A 22,021-nucleotide genomic window follows, 5' to 3' on the forward strand; every position below is an offset into this window, starting at 1 on the left:
TCTGACCTAGGAGATTTGTCACAAGGTGCTGCTAGGGCAAAGGCTGAAAAGGGAACATCCTCTTTTACTCTGTTAAGTAGGACAGGGATTTGCAAGGATAGCAGGCTCTTCTAGCTATGGTCAAACACTAGGAGCCAGATCCTCAAGGAGGATAATTGCCACAATTCTTGAGACCAATGCAGCTGCCAAAGTGTGGATTTGTTGAGCGTGTGTCCTACCCAGACATCTCCCCAAGGAGCAGGACAGCCCAGCCCTGGACCTTCCAGGAGTGCTTCTCCTATTCCTGAAGTGTGCCGTGCCAGCCGCTCTCAAAGGCAAGTCCTGTCAAAGTGCTGGGCTAGAAGTCATCTGCTCAGTTCTGGCAACTCATCTCTCTTTTTCATGTTTTTGCATATACTGGTTTCACACAGTCCTAGCATGCTGAAAGCCAGTAAAATTAATAAGGAAAGTAAATGAAGCAGAGAAAAACCGAAGAACTACCCTAGCATGAGGTAAACAAAAGCCCTGTTTCTCAGCCGTAGCTCTGACCATGCCACACTTGAGGCAGAAAAGGAGCAGAATATCCCCCATCTGCCTCCTCAGCACCCTTCCCAACCAAAGCTGCTGCCCTGTCCCTTGGTGGTCCTTCAACCCTGCAGAGGAGATGGGTGCCTGGGCACCAATGCTCTGTGATGGAGCAGAGATTGGGCAGCAAAGAGTGGTGTTGGCGGAGCGAAGAGTGTGCATCCTGAGCGTGAGCCCGGGCGTGACGGCGTACAACCGCGCGCTTGCTGGGGCACAGCCGTCAGACAGAAGGTCCCTGCAGCTACCCTGCCGCCAGCAGATCGCAGTGCTGGTGCCACCTGGAACAGCAGGATCAGGGCCCGAGTCATTCCCCACCAGTTCTTTGCATTCAGCTTTGCAATGCAGTTTTGCCACCACTCCTGGCATGTTGACATGGCTCAGGCACCCACAGCCATGTTCAGGTGCCAAAGTGGGCCAGGCACTCCCCCTCACGCCCTGGGCTCTCTCTGGAGCTGGATCCCTCTCACTCTCCTCTTCAGCTTCAGTGTTGCCCTGTTTTGCCAAGCAGCTGCTGAGCCTTTCAAGGAGACATGGAGGAGGGGGGAAAGCCTGCCAACAGTTTGGTGTTCCCTGAGCTCCTTCCAGCTGTGCAGGGCTCCCTCCGTGGTGGGGCAGGGCAGGGTCACCATTTTCACCACACAGCTGCATGACCTGAGGCCCGGGGGGATAGTGTGGTTTTTGCCCACATTCACGTTAGTGGTGCACAAGCTCCCAGGCCCCCCTCTAACCACTAGACAATGCTTCCTGCTTCGTTATGTTATTGATATTAATTCAGAATAATTTTGCAGTCAGGGAGGGCCCAATGGGGAGTGCAGTGGGGGGAGGCAACCAATGAGTGCCAAGCATCTTTCAGAAACGATGCCCCTTTGCATCTCAACCCTTTGCTCTTCTGCTCCTGCAGCTCCAGAGACCTTTCTAACTCCTCCCTCAGCCACACCCCGGTGAAACCCAGCAAGGGATAGATAGTGGTGAATGGGGAGGGGAGACACCGGGCAGTCCACGTTTCTGTACATCAAGTCAGAGGGCTGCACAGACGGAGCCTGTGAAACAACCTCCCTGCAATCCCATCACCTGAGAGAGACCCTGGCAGTCATGGACAGGTAAAATGAGTGCCTCCATTTTCTTGCTCATATAAGGAACGAGGGTCTTTCTCTTAGAATTAACCTGCTCTCCATTTGGTACTCACCGTCCCTTTCCCCATCTGACTCAGTGATCTAACTCCCCGCCCTGTCCTGCTCTTGCACCTTGCATCTCTGTGTCTCTGTCATCCTTTCTCTTTGACTGTCTGCCACCCTGTACTCTTTTCCCTTTCTGTCATTTCTCTTTCTCGTGACTATTCTCTGTTCCTTTTCATTCTTTTTCTTTTCTAGAAACAAAAAAGATAACAGAAAGATGAACGTTCAGATGCTATCTGACGCTTAAGCGTCTCGATCCCTGCCCACTCTTCTCTCCTTATCCACCTATTCTTTCTCTTGCACCAGATTTCTGTCTTACTCTTTCTACTGATGGCACCCTTGTGCTCATAAGCACAGACCGTTCCAGCATTGGATTCCTCTACTTGCACTGCAATTACTCTGCGAGCTAATTATCACTAATCACTCTCCACAATTGCATATCATTCACACACTCGGGACTTCATTCTGATTTGAGGATTGGCTTAATGTATCTTTCTTTGAGGAGAAGGGCTCTGTTCAGTCTACTTCTTCAGTGCCTGGGTATAATCACGGCTCCTGTGTCCTTGCTGCTTTCCCTTGAGCTATCCTATAGCTATAGGAATTGCGCATCTATCCAGAACTTTGTACCTAACTGCAAATTTGCTCAGTTGCTCCTCACAACATCTGTTAATTCATTATTCTTCTTCTTGTACCAGTCATGTTCTGAAATCCTCCCTAGCAAAAAAAAAAAAAAACCCTGGGATGATGAACTCTGGAGAGAAGGGGAAAGAGGAACTGATGTTAATGAACATTTCTAGTTGAACAAATGGCTTCTGTGATTTAAAATGGTCTTCACTTTGTTCTGACACTGAAAAATAACCCAAGTGATCCTCTTTTTTTTTTTTTTTTTCCTGAGTTTTGGGCTCATTTCTATTTCTTCACCCTTATTTGCATCCACATGCTGCTCTGCAGGGGCAAAACCATTGAATAGAGAAACATGGGAAAAAGTGAGAAAAGGGAAAGTTAGAAGAAGAATCAGAAACATTTTGAAAGAAAATGGTTTTGCCCAAAACTTCACAAAAACAAGAACAGGGAAAGCGTGTTTTTCCTAAACTTTTTAATGTGTTGAAAAGCATTTTTCCATGTGGGCTTTGATGAAACATCAATGTAATTGTCATTGTTTTTCACCTGGCTTATATGGTTCTTCAACAAGTGATTGCATTTTTCACAATTCCTCTGCTCCATTTTCTGCTCTTGTGGTGCGCCCCAGGTAAGAGCTTTGCAACCCTCTGGACTATCATACCTGCTCATTTCCCATGCGATTGTCTGGGCTACCCTCTCTGGACAACCCGAGGATCTGTCACACATGGAAGGGGTGTTCCCTCTCGAGCCCCTCTGTTACGGGGAAGAGTCTTCCCCATATCCCTGCACATCTAAGAGGGAGAAGCCTGAGGTGAACCACTGAATCACTGACAGTTTTGTGAGGGAACCAATACACACGTGTGTGTATTAGGGAATATACACACATGTTCATACGTGTTTATAGAAAGGCAGGGAAACAGGGTGAATCTAAGGTGGTAGGAAGTGGGGTGGCTTTAAGTGTTAGAAATAAATCAAAACTGATGATGAACATACAGCGCAAAAGTGAAAGGCGGGCAGGAGAAACATGCACCCAACGTGAACTGCCAGAGGAAGGGGCAATGAAATGCAGTGGGATCAGTTTGTGCTCTACTCCTGACACAACCTGCAAACCCAGCAGAGCAGGACTGGGACACTGCTTACAGTACAGACCTCCATGAACTGCCCAAGACTGTTGTTGGGCTGAATAAAATGCTTAGTAAGGATGCTTTGCCCTCTGAGTGTGTACAGGACTCTGCAGATCCTTGTCTTGCTATGGACTTTCTCCTAGCAGGAGGCATACCACAACTCCCATGTGATCTACCTCTCTAGGAGCATGTGTGTATAAAGAGCGCATAACTGAGTATGTGTGTGCTTGCTCTTTCTGTGTGAGCAGGACAGGTATTTTTGCACTGCAAGCTGAGGGTGACATGGCAGGAAAGAGGATGTGTGCAAGTGGCTTGCCTATCTGTGGGACGATCAGGGCAGCAAGGGTTCTTGAGGGAAGAATGTGCCTCTCTGGTGATGTGGTAAGAGGTGCAATAGGGAGCACCACAGGAAAGCAAAGCACGTGCACTAGGTAACAAAAGGCAAAAGGATGTGCATGACTGTATGAATGACTACCTGTGGTGCCATGGCCATGTGTGAAGGTGCACAATGGAGAGAAGTTCCTGGAGGAGCAGAGAGGATGCCACTGTTAGCTAGAGAGCGAGTGCTCTGCAGTGCTTAGGCTTTATAGTGACATTGGCAAACAGATGAACGGTTTTTGTATAAGCAACTTTTCCTTGCTTAGACTCTCAGATTCGAATTGAATTTAAATTCCTAACAAATCCAAATTCCCCTTTCCTACACCTCGCAGGAGACCCCCTAGAAAACCCAACTTGGTGTCGACTAAACTGACCCTATCTCCCTGCTGAACATCAGCCTATCAGAGGGAAAAGATGACAAAGGACATGATTATTTTTAACCCATTCACTTCTGTTTTGCATTGCTGTGGGGGAGGTATCTCACCTCAATGAACACAGCTGTTCTCAGCTGCCTATGTACCTTCACTTGGCTGTTAGATACGGCTCATGACTACCTTACCCTCCCCATGCTCCTGCTGCCTCTCCCCAGCGGGATCCATGGGCATGGCAGCAGGCCCCCGCCAATCTCAATGTTTGTCTGGTATTTGTGTCTGGAGAGGTGTCAGCATGCCTACCTCATTTCATATTCTGTCAGCTAGTGTATGGCATCTTACCCAAGCCCCTAGCCCTGCGCAGTTTCAATCATACAGCAGAACTAATATTTCTTGATGACTGAGCTCCAGACCCTCCCATCTTCCTAGGTCTTCTCAGGCACCTTCATCCTTCTCCCTCATTGGTGTCCATCTTTTGGATATTTGCAGATATTTTCGCACTCTATTCAGCCAAAGTTGCTGTTTGACTAATGACTACTAATTCACTTACTGTTTCCACTCACAAGGTCACCTGCTTCATCCCCACAGTCACGTCTGCACCCTTTCCCTAACACATTGCATGCAAATTACTGATGCTGTTCTTGTACTGAGAGGCCTGGACATGAGGAGGATACTTTTGATGCTGAGCCCTCAACAAAGACATGGCCAACTGCTGGCTCCATGGTGGGGCTAATGCAAATTCTCTCTTGTCCTCTCCTGCAGCCTCCTGATGAAAAGGAAACTCTTCCTCTATAACTTCAAGAACCTGCGCTGGGCTAAGGGCCGGCGTGAAACTTACCTCTGCTATGTTGTGAAGCGCCGTGACAGTGCCACATCATGCTCCCTGGACTTTGGATACCTCCGCAATAAGGTACAGGGAAAACCTTGTCATCCTGTTCTTTTATCCATGCTGAGGTGCATGCAGCTCCAGTTCACCTGGGGCAGCAGGGAAAGGAGGGCTGCAACAGCAACGCAGGCACTGGCACACATGTCCACGAGTGTGGACACTGCACTGGTACATACTATTTGGGGCATGCAGCCTCCAGGTAAACCTGTGCTTTATGCTACCCCCAAGTGTGTTACCAGCAAGACATTCACATTCCCTGCTGCTTTACCAGCCTACCTACTTTTCTACTTAGCTCCCACCCATTCCTCTTGTTGCATGTGCGCGCCCCTGTGCTTTTCTAGCCAGTCTTCCACTTATGTACCACTGTGCCTTCTTCCTCTGTACGCTGACCCTAAGACCTACCCCCCACCTTGTTTCTCCTTCCCTCAAACCCCATCCAGCTCACACCTCCCTCTGCACCCCTCTTACAATGTTCTCCCCCCCCGGCCTCATGCCTTGCCCCTCTCCCTCTTTCACTAAGATGGGCTGCCATGTAGAGGTGCTCTTCCTGCGCTACATCTCAGCCTGGGACCTGGACCCAGGCCGCTGCTACCGTATCACCTGGTTCACCTCCTGGAGCCCCTGTTACGATTGCGCCCGACATGTGGCCGACTTCCTGCGTGCCTACCCCAACTTGACCCTCCGCATCTTCACGGCACGCCTCTACTTCTGTGAGGACCGCAAGGCAGAGCCTGAGGGGCTGAGGCGCCTACACAGGGCAGGGGCTCAAATTGCCATCATGACCTTCAAAGGTGAGTTGTGCCAGCGAGAAGGAGAAGACGGAAAGCTACTGGGGGTTAGGGAGACCCATGAGGGTGCGAGAAGCTAGGATGAGGAGCCAGAGAAGATGATGGCAAGATGTGATGATGTAGTGATCCTAGGAGAGGTCAGTGTCCTTTCCGGGGCAGTTTTGAGCACTCTTTAACTCCCCTATGCCTTACACAGATTACTTCTACTGCTGGAACACATTTGTGGAGAACAGGGAAAAAACATTCAAAGCTTGGGAAGGGCTGCACGAAAACTCTGTCCATCTGTCCAGGAAACTTCGACGGATCCTCCTGGTAAGGGCCAATTCTCCTTCTCCCTCCAGTGCCTCTTCCCCTCAGCTTCTTCCACTCTTCCTCGCTATAGTTCCTCCCTGCTCTTGCTGCCCATCTCTATCATCTGCCATTTCATTCAGTCCTGTGTCTTCACCTTCCATGTCCCTCATTCCTCTCTCCCCCAACTTCCTTCATATCTCATCTCCTCATTCTCTTCCCCTTCTTCCACCTCCCATCCCATCTCCTGCCATTCCTTCCTCCTTCCCCGTCTTCATAGGGAACCTATGTTCACTCGACAACTGATCTACCATTTATATTTTGTTCTGCAGCCACTGTATGAAGTTGATGATTTACGAGACGCCTTTAAAACTCTAGGACTTTGAAGTTAAAGTCGTCAGCAATATCAGAAGACTTCACAAACACTTGTTCTTTGATTTCCAACGCTCTCCCTTACATCTGATCTTTATCTTCTTCCCTCTTTACATTTTTCTTCTTTCCAGCCCTGTGTCTAGAGATAAGACTATCGTTACTTTTTCTTTTCAAAGGAGAATTAGGCTGATCTTCTGAAGACACATTCCCCAGACTCACACCTCATCCATTGCTAGCCGGGAATAGCCAGAACTGCAGTGACATTGCCAGAGAGCAATTTGCCCTCCTTCGGTCCCTGCAGAGCTAATTCAGGTGGTCTGCTAAATGGAGTTCTGGGTTTAGCCTTGCCCAGGTGGGAGCAGACAGCCTGCAAAACTCTTTGTGTGACTGTGTTCTCACTGGCACCACACTGATCTGCACGTTTCATGAGGGCTTCAGGAAGCACGTCTCTTGGCTCTTAGAGCTGCACTACACTGAGATGCTCTGTGTCCTCCCCTGTGAAATAATTTATTTGTCTGTCTGGATGTGGGTAGGAAGTTGAAAACCATCACCATTTAAGTGGTATAACCTATGTTCTAACAGCAAAATTGGCCGGTTATTGGAAAGCTCGACTGAGAGTATTGAAGGGAGTCCTGGACAGCCCAGGTAGGTTAGCTTGAAAACCTCACTTGAAGCCAGCAGGTCTTCTAAGTGAATTTTGTGCAGGCTCAGGCCCTATAGTGCCTCCTGCCCAGAAAGGAGGGAGCTTTGGTAGCTGTAGGTCCAGGTTTTGTGCCCTAGGAGACATTGAAACTAGACAATAAAAGCCTAAAATGAAAGCAGAAGACTCACTGGCCAACATTTTCAAGTGCAAGCTGCAATTCTGGGTGTCCAGCAAGACATTTCCCATGCAGAAATAGGAAGTCCACTCAACTCCTGTTAACTATGTCGAGAGCCATGGCAGCTCGGGGTCAGTACTGATCAGTGTGTGGACCTCCCACCCAGACAGGAAAGGAGCCACCAAGAAACTTCACCTCTGCAATGTTTTTCCAGCATACATCTACTGGAAAACACACTTCATTTCCACACTGTATTATCCATCAGACTTAACTTTTCATTCACGTAGGTTGAGGCTGTGGCATTTTAGATGATGTATTGACGTCCACATCAGTCACTATCTGTCTCTTCACATACCTCAGGGAGGAGCACCACAGCTCTCACTACTGGAGTACTTTTCATCCATTGAGCATTTCTTCCTAGATCAGACCTGCAATATACTCCCTCCCTAGCCAACTGTCCTCTGCTGGAGGCACCTTAACAGTCCCACAGTCTTCTGTTTTTTCAGGCCTTTTACTGCCCATAATATGACCAGATATGGCTAGTTGGTGACTGGATTGAGAGCTGACCAGAAAAAAACATCCAGAATGAGCAAAGCTGTACAGCCTGTAGGTAGATCTCTTCTGTAGGGGACAAAATCCAAGCATCCTCCTGCCTGGCAATTACTGTCTTTCTGCTAGGGGACCCCATTAGCACCTGCTCTTGTGGACACAGTCTTTACCATGTTGAAGACATGGGTTCATAGTCCACACATACTCACCATCACCTTCCCACTACCAAAGTTACAGATGGATTGTCCTTTGCAGTCTAACCTCTTGAGGCTTTGCCAAGGCTAAGTGTGTCCCACATTCTGGGGGTGCTCTCATTTCCTTCCTGATGGCTGTGACTTCTCTGCTCCATCCTGTTCCTCTTTCTGGTTAAGGCTGGAGGCTCCTCAAAACACCTCCTCTGGTGACAGGCCAGCCACGGGAGGACAGCAGAGAGCCCTGCTCCCACAGTATCTTCTCCTGCTAGGAGAGGTCACAACTTGTGGTAATCACAAGCTTCCTACAACTTCAGGCTCCTGAGGCACTCTCAGCTTGAGGAATTTTGACCAGCAATAGCAATGAGAGTTCTTTGCAAAGCATTAATTTGCAAGCATGGTGTTGTATATTTGTTTGATATGGTGCATCTTATTTATATAAATAAAGGTGTTATAAATAAGCATCTGGTTTTGTCATTATTTTGATATCATGTGGATAAGGGAAGAAAAAGTTGACACAAAGGATTGATGTGTCATCTATCCCTTCTGATTTCTGGAGAGGCAACCTGGCACTATCCTATTAAACTGTCTTTATCCTTTTCACTTGTAACTTTGAAGTTGTTGACAGTGTCACCCAGCAGATCAAGGCAGATAAAGTGCTCAGGGAATAGGTACTTTGGAAATACTACCAAAAATCTGTGATGTAAATGCTAAAGTTGTTCAAGATGCTTCCTTCATTGATTGCAAGCCTATTGTCCCCATTCATGACTCGCAAATGACTGAAGTGGACACAGAATTCCTGAATTAACATACTTCACAACAGAGGAAGAGAAGCAGAGATGAAAAACAGTCTCTGTCTTCCAGCTTTTGGTATTGGCCTGTGCAACATCATTGTCCTTCTCAGTGAAATTGTTGGAGAGCTAATAGAAAAAGTAGCATTTTCTAAAGAAGCAGTTGAGACACTGGCTGTTGTTTCAATGCTGTCAAACATTGAGTTGAAGATACTTGTTGAAACATGACAATTGGTGACATTATACAATAGGAGAATAAATGCAGTGAATAAATGCAAAGACACATGCACTTTTTTCAGAATACATCCTAGGCTGTTTCTTCTGAATCTAAAGCAGATTAAATTCAGAGTGGACTGTTTAGCTAAACCATGTGATTTAACTGTAGGAATTTAGCTCTCACATTATATTCTTTTTAACCACACTTTTTGTGTTCTCAAATACCAATTCTTATTATTTGTTACAAGGTATTCTTTGAATTAGCATCATCAATTACTGACATGCCCTTTATCACCCTGGGGGCTGGGATACAGAGACCACCTGCTCTGTGAAAGCTCCAACTCTGCAGCAGAACCAGGAGCAGGATTGATCTTTGATAATGGAGGAAACAGGATAAACAGGGGATGGGATGGTTATTGGTACCGTGTGGAAACCCAGGCATGGCTGCCATCTCCTGGTGTGTGGGGGTGCTCGGCACCCTTTACGGAGGTGTTGGCTGGAGGGATGCTGTTCCTCGCTGCAAACAGCTCCCGGAGTCCGGCTCTTGACAACCCCCAGAAAATGCCCATTGAAGAACAGGACACTGACATCATTCCCACAGCTGCACACAGCATTACTCCAGGTCAGTACACAGTGTCCTTGGACATCACATTGAAATAATAAGAAACAGATTACCATTAAACAATGCAAAGACATGCTCCAAGCCTTTGCAAATACAAGGGGGATTTTCAAAGTATGCCTCCTCCCCTGCTTGCTCTCTCTCCCTCTTCTGCATGCAAGTACTTGGAAACCAAGACAGAAAGGGGCTTCAGGGTCATGGACTCCAGTCCCCTGCTACTTGCCCCTTCAGGAGTTTTTAGCCTATATGTATTCGTGTCCAACATTGTCCTCTAGCTGTAGTAGTTTTTTCATCCCTCCCTGGTGCTGACCCTTTGGTCCTTCTATGAGCAGAAATTTCATTATTTAATCACATATGTAATAAATACTTGCAGCGATGGAATTCGGATTTGGTTCACAGAACAAACGTGGAGGGGTTTGGCACAGAAGATACCATTTGTTCTGACAATGCCAGCAGGGATAAGCAGAGCCTCTGAAGGGGAAGAAGAAAGCAGGTTGCTGCCAGAGCAGAGGTCAGAGCAGAAGGGTAGGTGCTAAAGTGTGGCAAGTATTTTGAAGTTTGTCTTTGGCTTTTAATTCTCTCATACACTTTCGTGATAGTCAGGTTTCCCTTCAGGCTTCCAAACCTGCATAAGATACAGCACCGCCGTTGTTGCTGTCGTCATTATCATTATTAAGCATACCAGTTGAAGGACTGATGTGACTTTTGAAGGCGTGGGGCTAATCCAGAGAAAGGTAATCTTCCTCCCTACAAGGGGCCTGTCTCCTCACACGAGTGAGTGCACCCAGGTTCCAGGGCAGGGAGAATGTTGATGTCTCCATGCTATAATCACAGTTAAGAACTATCCTACTCTATAAGCTGGAACAATGTTTTCACCAGTCCAGAGGGACAGAAGAAGATGAGAGTAGACCAAGTCTCTTCTGTGGTTGCCTCTATACGCTAGCAGTGTGGTAGACCCACCTCTAGGCCCTTACACATCAATAGGAGCACAGCAGGGATACAGCAGACTGCAAGCTCACATTGGCAGCTAAAACTGGTGTAAAAAACTTCACTGGGTTTACTTTGAACTGGCAAGTTTCCTAATGAACCAGAGAAAGTTTGTCCTCCTGCCTTCAATGGGAAAGGGCTGAGCCTTCCGTAAAGAGTTGCTCTAATTCATAAAAATGAGTCCGTGCACTTCAGTTAATCCAGGCACTTCTATGCAGCTGAATGACTTGGTAATGCCCAGCACTGACACTAGCAGTAGCGGCACTGTGACCCGTGACATGGATGGTGATGCCAGAGATCTCTGCCTCATCACGCCCCTGTGCTCAGCTGTACCAAGAGACTATCCCCAGCCAGATGTGACTGGGGTAGGTGGGAGCACCAGCCTGTGACAGTGTTCAATTTGGAGTCCAGGCTCTACTGGGACTATGATACCATCTCTCATGCTGCCCTGTTCATCATTTCTGCTTTATCACATGTCCTTTTGCTCCCGTAGAGATAGTCCTGCACATTACAGGACCATCACCACTGCAAAGTTCTTGCCCAATGGACTAGAATTGCTGCTGAGTAAATGGGCATATCTCTGATTCACCCCTCTGACCCACACTCACTTGTACTGGGGCAGGGCCACAGGACCATGATCACACTCCAGCTGGAGTTGTTACAGCCTTCATAAAGTGCTGTCCCTGTTTTCAGCTGTCTCCAAGATTGTGCCTCATTTCCTCTCCCAGAAAAGCAGTGTAGCTGCTTATGCTTCAGAAAGGTCTATTGAATACTCAGAAACCACATTTGGCCTAAGAAGAGCTGAAGAGAGCTGAGTCTGGGAGTGTATCAATCAGGTAAGAAATATTACATCTTCTCACTTTCTTCTCTTCCCTACTGTTTCACTTTCAGGAACCTGTTGTTGCTGTATTTCTCTTTTGGGACTTCTAGCGAGACTGATTAGCCCTTCTGAGAAGGAGGAATAAATAAACAAGAAATTGGACAGAAAACCAGACAATGATAGAGGACAGCAAATGAAAACATTTGTTTTGGGAGTAAGAGTCAAAAACTGTAACTATAAGGAGCTGAGAAGGGACATAAACCAGCAGCATATCCCTGTGCAGACACACACTGCTCCCTGAGGAGCCAGTGGACACTTGCCTTGAGATAAGATGATGGAACAGGAGGTGGCCCAACAGCCTCCAGGATATGTGTCCAAAAATAATCAGGTTGCATACCCATCTCATAGTCTTGCTACTGCTGTCCTACTATTATTAGCCCCCAAGGCATTCCTCACAACCTGAAGAGAATCACACCTACTGCACTGCCTGTCTGAGAGAAGCAGCACTAGCTAATGCTGCAGAGACCCCTGTTAAATGAAACTGAGGAGCTTGATGGGATCTCATTTTCCTTCTTCTTCATCGATCATTTTGTCCCCTGCTGTTCTGCTGTATATCCTGACTTCTCCCTTGCTTTTCTTCCTTGGCCATAACCCCACCCTCATCCATGGCCTGGACCTAAACAGATGAGTGTTACCTGAAGTTCAAAACAAGAATAGGGTACCTCTTGATGTACCAGGAATAACCCCTGTCCTGCAGTAGAGGCACTGTCCTCTACCTTGCCTGCAGGAAAAACATTTCATGGTAATAGTTCACTGAGATGGGCCTTGGACTGCCAGGAACAAAGTTGGAAGATTCGCAGCAGGGTACTCACCTTCAGATGATACTGCAGGAAAAAGCAATTAATTTGGAGCAGGTCACCATACTGCTGTTACAGGATGAGGATCAACTTTGAGCTGGTATGTTCCTTACTGGACTACTGAACCTTTTTCATGTAGAACAATGTGGTTGACACAGCCTTTCGGACGGCAGCAGTGAGTGTCACCAAATATGGGATAATAAACTCTCCAATACTCCATTTTAGTATTAGAAAGCAGGCATTATTTATTATGACGCCAGATGCACAGGGGATAGCTCTGCCTATTGTGCATACCCTGAAACAAAAGTTTATCCTCTATATACCTTAAAGACATGAATATTCATACATTTTCAGAGAAGTCTCTGCCTCTCTGCCTATCTACTACATTTACATAATGCTGGCATTGCAAAACTACACTGCGCATGCGCAGGGGTCTCGGGTGGTCGTTGGTGGTCGTTTGGGGATTTAGCCCCCCAGTCCTTTTTTTCCCTTTTATGGTCTTGAGGACAGTTTCTTCTCCTTGGATGTTTCCCAACTCTGTTGTCTGGCCAAGCTGTTCTTCCTTATCAACCTTGTTTGGGCAATCCTGCCAGGATGTTTCTGTTCTCCGTACACATTAATTACTCATAGGCCTTGTTAAATTCAAAGCTAATCATTGTTTGGTAAAAGAATTTCTCAACATGAGCACACCTGTGGGAGGTGTGCCCAGGTAGACAAACTCCTCCGCTCAGTGACAGAGCTCTGGGAGGAGGCGAGTAGGTTGAGGAGTATGTCGCCGGGCACCACTGAAAAAAAATCTGGCCCCATCCTCTTGACACCCGCCTTTTAGATATTTATAAGCATTGATCAGATCCCCTCTCAGTCTTCTCTTCTCCAGGCTAAACAGACCCAGCTCGCTCAGCCTTCCCTCATATGAGAGATGCTCCAGTCCCCTCATCACCCTTGTAGCCCTCCACTGGACTCTCTCCGGTAGTGCCTTTTCTTGAACTGGGGAGCCCAGAACTGGGCACAGAACTCCAGATGTGGCCTCACCAGGGCAGAGTAGAGGGGGAGGAGAACCTCCCTTGACCTGCTGGCCACACTCTTCTTAATGCACCCCAGGATCCCATTGGCCTTTTGGCCACAACGGCACACTGCTGGCTCATGAAGAGCTTGTTGTCCACCAGGACTCCCAGGTCCTTCTCTGCAGAGCTGCTTCCCAGCAGGTCAACCCCTAACCTGTCCTGGTGCCTGGGTTATTCCTCCCTAGGGGCAGGACCCTACACTTGCCCTTGTTGCACTTCATAAATTTCCCCTCTGCCCAGCTCTCTAGCCTGTCCAGGTCTCACTGAATGGCAGCGATATTTGTGCCTGCATGTTGCAGATCCCTGCAGCAGCACATTTCCTAGTGGGATAATGCAATGGGCCTCCTGCTTGTAGGGGTTGGGAATCATGAAACATGGAGCTTCCAACATGATTCATTCAGATGTTTTGCATTATTTGCAGTGCAAACTGAAAACTGCTGCAAGGCCGAACACATCTTCTTTTTGCCTTCTACCTGTAGAGATAGCTCAGAGCTTTCAAGATCTCCTACCTCAACATTCCACTCAGTGCTTCCAGCTGGAAAAGCAGACACTTTTTGCTGTGTTCCCCTAGTTTGCAATGAACAGCTGGGACTCCTGAGTGTGGAATTACAAGGGAAGGATGTGTGCCTAGGAATTGAAAAGAAAAGCAAAGTTTCCACAGAGTTGACATTTTCCCTTTTATTCTATTGTTTCTACAGTCATAAAAGCAGGGAGAATAAAACCTTAAAATGAAGCAATATAATCCTTAGTAATATAATTACATTATATTGTAATAAAAGCAGTAATATAATAACATTACATAAACATTAATAGCATGAAGTATTTTCAGAAATATACACACATACCCATAAAAGTGATCTTCATAAGAAATTCTCAAAACCAGAAATATTGCTCTGATTACTTCTTTGGAACAGATCAGAGCCGGAAAAATGTTACTTGCTGGTCTCTCAAGAAGGTACTCACAGAATCTGATTGCAGAATCAGCAGACAGGAAAGGCCTGATCCTGGGGCATGGTCCCCATCCCCACTGGACTCTCAGGAATTCTTGTAAAGACCCAGAGCACTCTGTCATGGCTGTCTGGCTGCATCATCCGAACCTCCCTACAGTTTCTCATGTGCTCCTTCTGTTGTGTCCAATACTTAGTGATGTTCATCCAGTGATAAGAGCCTTCCTTCTCTGGTAGCAGTATGAAGCTCATAGTTCAAGGCTGTAGTAGAAGAGACTGCCAGGACCTGGCTTTTCTGATCTTGTAAATAATGTTATGATGCACAAAGTGATCTTGAAAGCATGCTGCCGATGCTTGTTACTATTCAGTTTCCCAGCAATGGAGGAAGACCCTAGCAGGAAGAAAGAAACACGAATATTAAAAATTAGATGCCAAAAGCTTAAGTTGTTTCTTCAACATGATCCAGAGTTTGAAAATACAGCATCTAGTCCAAGAGATTGCTCTGATCCACCTTCACCATGTTAGATAATTTCCCTTGAGACACAGCTTTCCAGACAACAGGGTGGCACCTCGGGATTTACTGTGCTGTGTAAACCCCTCCTAGAAAGACAGACCACTCAAACCCAGAAGCATTTAAAAGGTGGAAGATTACGTAGCTGAATCCAGGGGAAGTGGAGCTAGGTCTTGTGGAAAGGCAGAATTTTGAGGGCTAGAAAGGCCCTCTAGAGGTCTCTAGTCCAACAACTTGTTTGTGGCATGGCTAACTCCAAAGCTAGATCAGGCAGCTTGGAGGAAAGTTCTCAATGTCTCCAGGGATGGAGGTCTGACAGCCTCTCTGGGCACCTGTTCTAGTATAGCACTGCTGTTGGGGGAGACCTTTTCCTTCTGTCCAGTTTAATTTCCCTTGTTGCAGTTCATGCCTGTTGCCTCATTTGAGGGCTAGAAAGGCCCTCTAGAGGTCTCTAGTCCAACAACTTGTTTGTGGCATGGCTAACTCCAAAGCTAGATCAGGCAGATCTAGCACATGCACATGCCTGTGCAGCTCTGAGGAGAGTCTGGCTCTGTCTTTGCTGCCTTTATATAGTGGAAAACTGCAGTTAGATCCCACTTGGCCTTCTTTTCTTTAGGTCTAACAAAGCCAGTTCCCTCATCCTCTCCTTGTAGGGTAAGTGCTCCAGCCCTCTGACCATTGCAGTGGTACTCCACCAAACTCTGTCTCATTCCTCAGTGTCTGTCTTATGCCAGGGAGGCCAGGACTTGACACAACAGTCTGTATTTCTCTGGAGCATGGGCCTGGAACTCACTCTCCTCATTACACATCTGCGTAATTAGTACAACGGGGCTCGGCATTCACAAGGGTTGAGCACATAGACCTTCCCATTCCTTCTGTGGAGGGTTGGTGGTTAGTCAGAACTACTGATAATGGACCCTATACACCTTCATTTTAGGGGTGGCTTGAGTTTGGCTGACACAGCAAAGTAGTTGAGCAAGTGCTTTCATCATGAGTGTCCCAGTGCAAGCTTCCTGGCCACCAGGACTCTGTAGTAATCAACAAGGTTGCCAGGGGCACAGGGAGGGACAGGTCATTTGTTAGCTAGCTCTTTAAAACCAAGACCTGAAGGGCATATTCACTTTCTACTGCTACCCAGGGAACTGTGCTAAGTCAGCTGTAGTTTGTCGGTACTCACAAGCATTTAAGACACATCTCTGTTCAGCTCCCTGGTAAGCATCACACTATGCATTTGATTGTGCATAAGCTGCTAAATTATTTAATCATCTTAGACATTAGGAGACTCAGGAAGGCTGAAAGCCAAGGGAAAAAATATCTCCTTAACAGTTACATTGCATTAGCTATTTTGTTAGATCATCTGACTGTCACCTGAATGTCTTATTCAGAGAGTTAGAATTAGAAAGGTCAAGTTCCTGAGGTATTAAAAGACCTACATAAAGTTTGGGGTGGATGGAACCAAAATTAAGTCTAATGTGTACCTTTTCCTCAGACAGAAATAAAACAAAGCATTTGTAGCATCCTACAAACAGGTTAGTTTTTCTCCTTCCAGACTTCAAGTTCCTGTCTGTATTATGTAGTTCTGTGCATCCCTTCCTCTACCTCCTGCCATCCACTCTGCTAGCCCCTATTCTACATATTGGGACCAGTTCAAGCAAGAACTGGCTTGTCCCACAAAGGGTGGATGAGCCAGGAAGTTTACTCCAGTCCTGGTCTTCTCTCCTGTTCAGTAGACCACCTCCTCTTTCTTGTATAGTAGGATATCAGGCCATACAAATAACATCTGCAGTTGTATGGATTGCAAGAAATGGGGAATGGATACTCTTATGATACTCTTATGTGTAACCTCTTATCCTGAAAGTGAATCCACCCATCTGGGCTTTTGAACTTGCTCAGAACTGAGCTAAAGTCAGTGGCCATGATCTGGGAGGCAAAAAGAGTGTACTTGAATCATGTTTACACAGCTGAATGAGCTTTTGGGATCAAATAGCTCCAGTAAGCTGCAAGCTAATGAACTTGTAGCTTGTCCATGGAAAAGGCTGAAATAATTTACTCTTTTCTTAGTAAAAAACTTGAAAGTATTGCTAAATCTCTTCTCTACTTCTAACCACAAAGGCACAATGTAGTAGCATAGTCTTTGGCAATCTCTTGCGCCCTTGGCCCTCTGTTCATGCAGCATCAAGCCCATACTTATTTTTCCTACTAGCATTTCTGTTAACACCATTGCCAGCATCCTCCAAACCTAGGATTTTGATTACTTTTCACTCTCAGCATTTTCTTCAAGTGCCTACTAACCAAAAGGATATGACAGAGCTCTCTCTTATTCAGAAAGATGTATGAAGCGAAACTCCAGGGCCAATAATCATCTTCTCCACGTTGATATGCAACAAATATTTTCCAGAAGTAACTGTAATCTGAGAAGAGAGATATCCAGTCACTCTTGATGAAAGGCATGCCCAATTCTTTCTTCATATGTCAGTGAGACACTTCTTTCTCAATAAGACAATGGTAAAGGGTAGGAGAAAAATATTCATCTGAGGGTATTCAAGCAAGGGACCAACAATGACTTGCAACTACACAAATAAGTTAGTGGAAAGGGGAACCAAAACTCTACAAATAGCAATACATCTAAAAAGGGGAATCGCCAGAGAGAGACATCACTACAGTGGCTTGGGCAAACCCTATCACAGATAGCACATGAGGGCATAAAGCCAGGGCACACTGGCCAAAGGAGAAGGAGTCAAAGAAGCAGCAGGCTGCTTCTTTGGGAGGGACTGAAAAGGGAAGTGGCACATGCAATCAGGGCTGTTCAGGCATACCTTTTGGCAGCCTTGTGCTTGATCACAGCAGCTTGGGGTAACACAATAAACCTGTTGCTTCAATCATGAATCTGTCTGACTTCTCTCAATGATCAGGGAAAACCAGGAGTGAACACCCTAACATTTAACAGTTTCATATTGATCTTAGTGTTGACAGGATGGCCAGAGCTTCTGTCAATGCTCTGGTGGTATAATCCCAGAAAAATGTTTCCCAAGATAAGCAACGTCCTTTAAGCTTATATTTGACCTGATGGGTTCCGTAGCTGCACACTCCAATAGTAAGTATCCGGAGAGGTATGTGAGGTTCATCTCTTTGGATGTACATTCCTTTCTGTGAGCTATTTGTCTGGACTATTTTTACAGCCAAACATCAACAGGCAAGCAAGATATACATACAAAAAGACATATGTGCAAGACACAATTGTCCTCTGTGATGCATCATCTGAAAGTCTCCTTTAGATATCTCTCCTTTTCTCTAGCTATCAAGGGAAACCAATTACTTGCTGCAGCTGCCAAGCTGATCTGCATATGTATCCTAGGAGGTTCTATCTCATTCTCAGCAGTTTTCACTGTATATAAAGGAGGCATGGATGGCTAGAGAAAGACATAACTGTCCTTGTTCAGATTTGGCAAGAGGAAATGACCATGCTGGTCCTGCTGCTGTATGGAATTGGGGAAGAAATAAGGCAGCAGAGAGTGGCATTTTTGTACTCACCACTCCTCTTCAATGCCAGTCATCACCACTATTACAAAGCACAACTGCTGAGAGTGCACATAATCCCAGAACTTTCAATCCACACCTAGACAAAGCCAAAGAGTAGCTGGGTTACCTGCAAGATTCATGATATGTATCCTGACTCCTTTCATTGCCAGGTTCCTAAGACCTTGCCGGTTACGGTTATCCAGGTGCCTGAACAGCTTGGCTGCGTATATTTCCAAGGTCACATTGGGATATGCATTCAGGAACTCCAGAATTCTTCTGGAGCATTTCCCACAGGGGGTAGTAGATAGGACCCAGGTGATAGAGCAAGAAACTGATGTCCTGGCCAGGAAACAAGTTTCCAAGAAGTTGATTTCAGCATGTTGGGTAGCATTGTTTGAACACCAGCTCCTCCAGATGGTACCTCTGCTCCACCTGATTTCATATAGCAGATACACCACCCGTGGATGTTTGCCAGGCAAATAATTTCTTTTGAAGTCATCTGGCTGTATCTTCCACCTGCAACAAAAGTACTATGATCCCAACACTTCAGTGATGTTTGGTCCCATTTTATGTTGCCTGCTGTCAACATCAGCCAAACGTCCCACTCTTAGCCTTTCCCATTACAAGCTAGCAGCTTGAAGAATATTGCAATCTAATGATCTAAATCTGAATTTGATGAACGTTCCAGAACTATTTCCCTAGAGTGGCCCTGGTGAAACAGCCACAGCACCTCCTTGACACGGGTTGGGAGGGTAAGCAACTCCATCACCACTATCGGGGAAAGGGATGGTAAGAGGAAAACAAGGCACAAGGCTTCTTAGCTTTGCCTGTCTGTAGAAATTGCCATGGGGCCCAGGCAGCACAAGGTGATAGAACTGTATCTCTTACCCTTGGTTGTTCTCTCTGGATCTAGGACCTACATAGAAAAGATTTGAAGGTCACTGGGGATAGTAGATCGAAAAAACAAAATTTCCTCTACCTCTCCTGTCCTGGCCCCTTTCAGTCTATACACTCCCTGTCAAATCTCTTTCATCTAAGAGGGCTTAATAAGTAATCCCTGCACAGCAGAATAGCCACTTTGGGATGCAGGAGTGGTGGATTTCTACCTGGGAGCTAAACTTGATGGTTGTTTAAACTATGCTGTACACGAACCTTTCCTCACTTTAACAAATTAGAGTTGACCGTGATCTCACTCAAGTTTAACATCACAGGTTTCAGCATCTGATTTTCCATGACTAATTAAAGAGCAGAATCAAATCTTTTCTCCCTTTGTATCTTCCAAACCACTTCTGCCAGGCAAAACTTGAGCTATTTCGCTATTGGTACTCATAATGTCAATCTAGACAAAAACATTCTCACAGCCAATGGTTCTTTCTTTTCTTAGTATGAAAATGTTTCAAAAAGCTGAAAAAATATCAGTGCAGAAAGAAGGGTGATTTCTAACTAACAAATACCTATGGGGTGGCACCACAGACCTGCCTGATAATATACATTTTGTCTCTCATGGCGGCAAGGAAATTCGATCCTATGACTCATTCATCCCTTTCCAGCTGAGAGTCTAGATGAAAACAATTGCAGGTGATCAAGGCTCATTATTTCTTTTGCAGAAGCCCATCCATAGCAAACTTAAGGATCTAAGAACCCTCATTTTATTGAAGGAAATAATTAATTTACTAATTAATTTAATTAAGATACTAAAGGCACTTTTCCATAGCTCTTAGCTCTTTAATATGAAGAATTATGAAATATACACAGTGAAATTACATTTCAGCAGGAATAAAATAGTCTTTCCCATTAACAGAGACCTGATCAGTTCTTTGCACAGCCTTATTGCACTGATTCTTTAAGAGGCATTTTCTAGTTGTTTCTCGCATTGAGAAAAAAATAAGTGAAATGATAAGCCAACTAATTTGCTCCATTCTTACTTGCCTTTGAGATCTCTTTCCACATTAAGAGGTCTTTTAGAATTTGCATTCTTCCTGCCTAATGCCACATCAGGGTTAACAAATTTATATTAATATTTTGAAGCTGGACCTAAGACTCAAGATATGGTAATGCATTCAAAAAGATAGCACACACAAATCCACAAGCGTCTCCTGTGTATCTTCATGTGCCAACACACACATATGTACTTAACAGTCCCTTAGATACAACTACAGTAAATATCTACACTGAACATGGAGAAATAGATCTACTTTTCACATACATGTACTTACCTCTATCAGTGACAGCAGCCATGGATATTTCTGGATCTGTCTGGTGCCTCTTGGGTGATGGATGTCCTTTTATTAATCTTCCGTTTGTTTCAGTTTCTATTCCCAAAGACTAAACTTTAGACGTAATGTTACTCAGCTGAACATTTCCTTATGGTAGTTTGCTCTTACGCAAATGAACTACCCCACTCGGTGAAACTGAAAGCAAGGTCCTGGCAGCAAGAGTCTGCAAAAGAAGGCGAGTCCCATTCAGAAGTGGATCTGGGAGTGCAAACAAGGTTGCCTGCCAGAAGCTGGAATTAACAGGAGAGCCATTTTTTGACATGCAAAACAGATATCATATCTCTTTATTACCACTGGCCTCAGAATAGCAAAACAACTCTTGTCTAGTCACCCCAATGCACCAAGAGAGAAAGAGCAGCTACACAAATGGCATCAAGTCACATAGCTGTGGCATGGCAGGTAACTTTTCTGGCACCCAGATATCATCAGAAAGTTGAGCAGAACCTGATGGAGAGAGAGAAACAGAAGATGTCATTTGCAAAAGCTTGTGATTTTATGGATCTCCAGGTGGTGATGGTTATGCCATTTCCCTTCATGGGACCATTCTGTGGAGTTCCAAGGACCACTCATACACCCTTGAACCTGGGTCCTCACGTAAGCAAGGAAGACCCTCAATCTGGGAGAGGACACTTCTACATCTGTGATCAGTGACTAGCCAGACACTCTCAGGCTAACTCTATGCAAGCTGCCCAGCATCCAGGAGAGCTATGGCAGTGGACAGCTTGTTGTGGAGCAATACCCAGATATTTATGAAACTTCACAACTGAGAAGAGCCCTCTACTCATGTGGGCACCCTGAGAGCAAGACCTGAGCCAGCTGGTGAGTATCTGCAGAAGCTATTGGTCATGACAGATCAGTTGTGAAAAGAATAGGCTTTTTCCAGTGCCCTGAGAAATCTGCTCAGCATTATGAACTGGGCATCACCTTCCTGTGATCTGTTCTGTAACTCACACAAGATACAGCAAGAAAATATTTCCTTTTTAATCTGAAAAATTAGTGAAACAATGCTAGTTGGTAGTGAGAAGCTTTCCTCTGACTGACACACCCAAAACCAGCTTGCAGAACAAAGGGATTACAAAAGCATTCTCTATATGGCTTAGATATAGAGATGACTGTGCTAAGTCAGTCTCTATCACCTACAGTTTCCCCTGGTTTTGTGACTGTATTGGGTTTGCATGAAAAGGTTTCGGCAGCGGGAGGTGACGGGGGGGCTACAATTATTTTGTGGTCTGATGCAAGCTGCAGAAATGGATCCCTGGTGAGCCATTGTCCAGTAATGTGCATTCCCT

General features: G+C 45.7%; 3 protein-coding genes across 3 annotated transcripts in view; 1 reads left to right on the top strand and 2 right to left on the bottom strand.

The window, feature by feature from the left end:
• RIMKLB (ribosomal modification protein rimK like family member B) overlaps positions 1 to 16,834 on the bottom strand; it is a 101,465-nt gene extending 84,631 nt beyond the window's left edge. The window contains exon 1 of the mRNA XM_075762094.1: positions 16,823 to 16,834. The gene's annotated coding sequence lies outside the window, so the exon portion shown is untranslated. The remainder of the gene's footprint in view (positions 1 to 16,822) is intronic.
• On the top strand, positions 1,577 to 6,758 carry AICDA (activation induced cytidine deaminase). Its single transcript, XM_010302904.2, has 5 exons — positions 1,577 to 1,664; positions 4,996 to 5,143; positions 5,640 to 5,910; positions 6,104 to 6,219; positions 6,528 to 6,758. Exons 1-5 carry the CDS (start codon positions 1,657 to 1,659, stop codon positions 6,579 to 6,581), a joined length of 597 nt encoding a protein of 198 aa, XP_010301206.2. The 5' UTR covers positions 1,577 to 1,656; the 3' UTR covers positions 6,582 to 6,758.
• Positions 14,539 to 20,845, bottom strand: LOC104640242 (C->U-editing enzyme APOBEC-1). The gene is made up of 5 exons (XM_010308546.2): positions 20,673 to 20,845; positions 19,345 to 19,372; positions 18,584 to 18,972; positions 17,230 to 17,348; positions 14,539 to 14,817 (listed from the first exon to the last, which is right to left on the bottom strand). The coding sequence occupies exons 1-5, from the start codon at positions 20,692 to 20,694 to the stop codon at positions 14,791 to 14,793; spliced, it is 585 nt and encodes a 194-aa protein (XP_010306848.2). The 5' UTR covers positions 20,695 to 20,845; the 3' UTR covers positions 14,539 to 14,790.
• Between the last annotated feature and the right edge of the window lie 1,176 nt (positions 20,846 to 22,021).

The sequence above is a fragment of the Balearica regulorum genome, chromosome 1 (assembly GCF_011004875.1).
Source record: "Balearica regulorum gibbericeps isolate bBalReg1 chromosome 1, bBalReg1.pri, whole genome shotgun sequence".
NCBI lineage: Eukaryota > Metazoa > Chordata > Aves > Gruiformes > Gruidae > Balearica > Balearica regulorum.